This window comes from Talpa europaea (assembly GCF_964194135.1).
Source record: "Talpa europaea genome assembly, chromosome: 12".
In the NCBI taxonomy this organism is placed as follows: domain Eukaryota; kingdom Metazoa; phylum Chordata; class Mammalia; order Eulipotyphla; family Talpidae; genus Talpa; species Talpa europaea.
The window spans coordinates 43,641,587-43,648,075 of record NC_140079.1 but is presented as its reverse complement, the minus strand read 5'-3'; the positions used below and the strand labels follow the sequence as shown (position 1 = coordinate 43,648,075).

Genomic DNA, 6,489 nt, shown 5'->3' with positions numbered 1-6,489 from the left:
CTATTTCTTCTTCTTCTTCTTCTTCTTCTTCTTCTTCTTCTTCTTCTTCTTCTTCTTCTTCTTCTTCTTCTTCTTCTTCTTCTTCTTCTTCTTCTTCTTCTTCTTCTTCTTCTTCTTCTTCTTCTTCTTCTTCTTCTTCTTCTTCTTCTTCTTCTTCTTCTTCTTCTTCTTCTTCTTCTTTTTCTTCTTCTCTTCACCCTCCTCCCCCCTCCCCCTTCCCTCCCCCTCCCCCTTCCCTCCCCCTCCCCCTCCTCGTTCCCCTCCTCCTCCTCCTCCTCCTCCTCCTCCTCCTCCTCCTCCTCCTCCTCCTCCTCCTCCTCCTCCTCCTCCTCCTCCTCCTCCTCCTCCTCCTTCTTCTTCTTCTTCTTCTTCTTCTTCTTCTTCTTCTTCTTCTTCTTCTTCTTCTTCTTCTTCTTCTTCCTCCCTTTACCACCTGAAAGAATCCAGGCCCAGCGTTAACAATGTTGTCCTTGGTCCTGAGATGTTTGTTTTTCCTAGTGGAATTGGTTACTTTCCCTTGGTTGTCCTTATCTCTGAAGCCTCCCTAAATTCTCAGAGGTCCCCTCCTGCACTGTCCCTAAAATTGCCTAATTTCTAGCTTGCCCTGTGTCTCACTATTAAGGCACCAGTCAAACCATAATCTTTAGTTTTTTCTCATAACTGGAGACTCCTTTTTCTTTTTTTCAATGTCTGTCGGCACCATTGTAAGGTTCAGCCCGGTAAAGAACAGCCAGGCCAAACTTCTTGGGGGAAGGGTAAGCTTATTCTCCCGGGCAGACCTCACGGACCCAAGGTTGGGGTCAGTGGAGTCGCGCCCGTTGTTAGGGGGAAGCAGGCTTTTATAGGGTAAGGAGCGGTCAGCTGGGAAGTTGGGTTCATATGGAGGGAAAAGTTTGTAGGGAGTGAAAAGGTTCGTGGGGCAGGTAGAGTTTCTTTGCCTGAGCAGAGACTCGTAAGGGTTGGGGGAAGGCTCATTGTCTGAATCCTCCAGACAGGTATCTGCATTCCTGCCCTCAGGTGGGCTTCCTGGTAGGCTTTTGTATTCCGGCCTCCTGCATAGACTTTTCAACCATGTATACCAATTTGTCAACCTCTAGAGACCAAGACAGTTAGACACAAGGACATACAGACATTCAACATATAGACAGTATTTTTTTATGCCATGTGGAATACCTTATGTAACTGCAGTTTTACTCCATAGGCTCAGAAAAAAAATGTTAAAGTCCAAAAAAATGTGGAATGTTGCTGGCAGAAATCAGTTTACTGTTGTTATCCTACAAACCTAAGACTTTGGAAATAGGAAGAAAAAACTTTATTAATCGCAAGAGTTACATGACCTTGTTTTCAGTGTTGAAGACTTTTTTTTATTATAAGCCAATCCTGGGGTTATCCTGTACAGCAGCCAGAAAGAGCAAAAGCAACAGTTAACTTTTAAGCAAAAGGAGTCATCTCTTGTTAGCCACCAAGCAGGCAATACTTGGGTTTCCTGGGACAGAAGCTGAAAGAGCAGATTCAACATCTAAGCACAGATTACACCTCCACCACACTAGGGAGGATCAACAGAAACAACGCAGCAACAACACAGGTATGAAAACCTCATACAGTTACATCATGCATCATAAAGCGTGCTTTCCACAGCAGACCTTCCTCAGTAGGAAGCAGAAACTTAGAATATTGTTTTTGAACAAATCCAGGATTCAAAATGGCAAACATGTTCAAAACAAATTGTGTACACATAATTCATGGCAGTAAATCCTTGGAGACTCAGACAAAATCTTTTTAATTTTTCTGATCCAGACTTTGCAAAAATTCAAGTTATCTCCAAGAATCCATCAAGGCTACCAGCTATTACCAGTTAATTTTTGTTAACACCCAGGCATACATTTGCTTATTTAAACACCATTGCTCCACAATTGGCTTGCAAAACCCCTCAGGCAGCGGTCAGGAAGTAGTCGGAGATAAAGAAACATATTGCTGAAGAATCATTATTGCCTTTATAAATGCTGATGAGACAGCAGAGATCACAAAAAGAAAAAAAAAGTCCAAAGTCCTAGCAACAAGCACCTCTGAGTTTTACAGGATCCTGCCAAGTGGCCTCAGATGCCATCTTTGATCTGGCCACATGGTCCAAGGTACTACCTACCTAATCTTTTGAGTAAAACTGTTGCACAGAACAATTTGCACAAATCAAATGTCTTAGCAAATCATTACAAGCAAATTACACATAGACACACAGATCTTCACAAAGCCCAAGCAGTTTTTTTTTTAACAGCAAATCTACATAAGAAACAAACACACTAGAGAAACCAAAAATCACATTTGCACTTATGGTAGCAAGTGTCATAAGGAAGCCCAAGTTCCCCATGGGGCTGACTAACCACATATGGCTCTGTCCTAAATAGATTATAGGGCAGGCAGCGGGGCAGCCCAGACCCCGCAAACCTGATACAGTTAACAAGTTTGTCTTTCCCCCATTTCTTGCAATTCCCCTTATCTAGCATTAACAGGATTGATGGCTTTTCTTTTTCATTTGTTGCAGCTTCCCCCTCCCCTTGGGAAGAAAAGCAAGCTGGCACCCACCGGTTTCCGTGCAGACCCTTCCGCCCCCCCCCCCAATGAAAACAAGTTGGCGATCACCCGTCTCTGAGCTGACACCTTCCCCTTTGTAGGGTAAGGAAAAATGTCAGGCTTTTCTGCCCTCCTGCCGTCAGGATAGATGGTGGATCCTTGCGCTCCTGAATGCATGCCTGATGGCGGGCACCTGGAATAGGGTGTGGGCACAGGTAGATGGGATTCACCTGGGCTAAGACTGTGCTTTTAAGGGCGGTGTCACAGGGACGCCAGGAGCAGCAGAAGCCAAAAGAGAATCTGAGAAGCGGCAGAACGAACGCCAGAGATAGAGTGAAGACTTGCTGGGGGCTGGCAGGCTGGCAGGCTCCCAGCCCCCCAGCCAGCACCCCTGCCTGCCATAGGCCTGGTGAACCCCCAATAAAAGACCTGCAAAAAACCACTGAGGACTCTGACTGCTCCTTTACCCGGTCTGCATGGGATCAGAAAACCTGCACTGGTCCAGTCCCGCCCCTACACCCTTCCCTTAAGATGAATGAGTTGACATCCATCGGCCTCTTCCCCTTACCCATCTCTGTGCTGACACTTTCCCCTCCCCTTGATGAAAACCAGCTGGTACCCATCCATCTACGTGTTGAGCTGGCGTCCACTTGTCTCTGTGCGGACCCCTTCGCTCTCCCCTTCGTGAACCCCTACCCATCTCCCCCTTGTATAAATACCCCTGCCCACTGCCAAAGAGTAGGTCGGTGGTTTTTTGGACATGAGTCTGCCGCCCTCCTCATTCGTTGACAAATAAAACCGCTTTCCTTTTCCTCAAACTCAGTTTCCTTTTATTGGCTGAGGGAAACTGAGGCTAGCGTTTGGTAACAAACCTGCCTGTTCTAAATAGGTTCTGCCATCTGCCGCATCAACACAAAACATCTGAGACTTTATAGGGAAGGAACTTTAATACAATTAGGAAACAATACAGGAAAGGCAAAGAATATAGTTTCTAAATCAAGTACCCAAAGTTACCCGTCCCCTCGTGGGTAAAACTCCATCCAAATGGGATTGACCCAGAGCAAGGCCCCAAAGCCTGCCACAAGTCTAAAGCACCTTCCAGTGGGGACCCACAGAAAAGGGTCAGAAACAACCAGACAGGTCAGAAAGGAAAAGAGCAAAATCAAAATCAAGACAAAAACCGTCATTGTCACCTCCCCACGGGTCTCTCACCCACATCTGTGGCACACAAGTCAGGCACCTGGCCAGATAAAGTCCATCAGTTACTCCCTAAAGCTTTTAGTCCACACTGAGGCCTTGTCCCAACCCAATTTCAGCTAATTAAGAGGTCAGCCTTACATTTTTCACTTGAAGACATCATAAGAGCTGTTATGCTATTATTCCTTTGTAATGGATAACTTATACATAAACATGTTTGTTTTATATATATATATATTTTAGGTGATGACAATAAAGTTTAGTTTTCCTACAATAAGAAGCAAAAATACACCAAAAGCTCATTAAGCAGTCAACAAATCTTCATTATTAAACTCAGCATATCCTTAGTCTTATAGGAGAAATAAACCACCATTTAAATAATGATAAAAAGAACAGATTTAAAATAGAGATACCAACTGTAGCTTTAGTTTCCCTTAGGACAGGAAGTTCAAACTGCAGAGTTACAAATGAAACTGTTATAGGACAGGGAGAGGGGCAGCCCAAACCCCACAAACCTGCCTATTCGAAATGGGTTCTGCCATCCACTGCATCAACACAAAACATATGAGACTTTATAGGGAAGGAACTTTAATAAAACTAGGAAACACTACAGGTAAGGCAAAGAGTCTAGTTTCTAAATGAAGCACCCAAAGTTACCCGTCCCCTCGTGGGTAAAAGTCCATCCATATGGGATTGGCCCAGAACAAGGCACCAAAGCCTGCCACAAGTCTAAAGCATCTTCCAGTGGGGGCCCTCAGAAAAGGGTCAGAAACAACCAGACAAGCCCGGAAGGAAAAGAGCAAAATCAACATCAAGATAAAAGCTGCCATTGTTACCTCCCCATGGGTCTCACCCACATCTATGTCACCCAGTCCACGACCAAAAGACAAGCGCAGTTTCTTCACGTGTCTCTAGGTTCCATGCGCCTCCTCCAGGTCTCCTGGCTCCATCCTGCTTCCTTCCTCAGTCTCTTCTGCAGCTTCCTCTCTCCCTGCTCAGCTCCACCCTCCTTTGGGTGGGGCAGGGAACCTGGAACTTCCCCCTTTCCTGGGGACCACCCTGTTACAATCCCCCATTTTAATTTTTATTCCACCATATCTATGGTGGCACAGATCTCAGGATGTAATCTTAGGAGACTGTCTTTTTTCAGGGTTACAATGTGTGTAAGAGAAGCAACAATTAGTCAGCAGAATTGTCCATGAATGTCCAGTAGGACAGTTTTCCATTACTTGAAAATAGTCCACTATCCAAGCCAAAAGAAAAAAAAATCTGGAGCATTGGCTAAAACAAGACAGCAAATAACAATTTCATATAGCTGAGGTTTCTCTTAGCTAAGACAAGGGAAGGAAAATCAATTAAGATGCTCACCTGGGGAAGTCCAGGTATGAACAAAACCACATTTATCCACATTTATCTCTGTTGACATAGACCAGGTCAATAACTCCTTTTTTACTCCAAGCTCCTTTCTTTCCCAAATTAAACACATTTAAACATACAATGAAGCTATTAACTTTTTAACATTATAATTTTAAGGTGTATATGCTTTAATTAAACCATTACATTTTGAATTAGTTTTTGTTTACCAAAAATTTTAGATCACTATTTCAAAATTTGGTTTCATTTCTATTAGAATTTATATAGGCGCCATTTATAACAAATTTAACACAGCAACCCTCCAGAGACAAAAGACACAATGACAAAGACACAGACACAGAGATCTCTTTCATTTAGAATTTTGGCCATTTGCACTAATTTTTCAGATAGTTATTTTGCCAATACATCTGACAACACTGACAAAAATTATTAATTTACTTTCAAATATTTATTTTTAACTAATTTTTTTCAGATAAGTAATTAATTCCCAAGTTATATTTGTAAGAATGCCCCTTAGGTTCTAAAGAAAGTGGTGCAGAAAATTCCCTCTCAGTTTCCTTGCTCTTTTTTTTTTTTTAAAGCACGGTCTCCAGGACCCTCTGTCCTCTGTCTGCTCCATTGTATCCAATGTTACAGCAAGAGAAGCGGGAGCACACAGATGCTTTTCTGGCCTTCCCCTCTGAGATTTTGACAAGTCCAGTCACCGATCAGCCGTTTTGTATCGGGGTTGCTCCACAACAATATGATGTCGAGAGAACCACAGGCAAAGCCCAATTTATCTCCGCAGCTGCAGCTGTGGAGATTTCATACACACACACCACTCACTCACACATACACACACCGATGGATATAACCATACCATCCCTCCCTTTCTGGGAGTTCCAAGGTTCCCTACCAAAACGAAATGAGACCAGTGAGGCCTCCCTGAGAGGTGATCAGCCTCTCCTTCTACCACTCTGGGTAGCCAAATGGGAACCAGGATCCCGGGACCTTACCTGATCAGACGTCCGCACCATGTCCTGGCCTCACTCAGCCCTTTGGAAGTCTGGCCTGGAAGGCGACGTGGGGGCTGGGCAGGAGCAACCAAGTCAGAGACCACCGACATTCCTCAGCGGAGCCCACTTCCCCTTCCTTGGCTCTCTTTCCCATCCCCCACTCTGCGTCCTCCAGACCAGTGGCTCAAAGGGCCAACACACTTGTTGTTTCCCGGTCAGGGAACCAAAAAATGTTGCAGAAATAAATTCTAGCCTTTACCCAGGCAGGGTAAGAACTAGCGGTACTTAGGAATGGTGAGGTCAGGTCATGCATGAGGTCTCAGAACTGGGTAGTCCCATAAGGTCTGAGCACTGG

The 6,489-nt window shown here is 44.4% G+C and overlaps 1 protein-coding gene across 1 annotated transcript in view; it reads right to left on the bottom strand.

Annotated features, from left to right (window-relative positions):
* LOC311181543 (uncharacterized protein) overlaps window positions 1-6,155 on the bottom strand; it is a gene marked incomplete at its 5' end in the record, with an annotated part of 8,759 nt that extends 2,604 nt beyond the window's left edge. Inside the window, one exon of the mRNA XM_084249995.1 lies at window positions 6,135-6,155. Within this exon, the coding sequence (XP_084106121.1) occupies window positions 6,135-6,155 (21 nt within the window). The remainder of the gene's footprint in view (window positions 1-6,134) is intronic.
* Window positions 6,156-6,489: the final 334 nt, after the last annotated feature.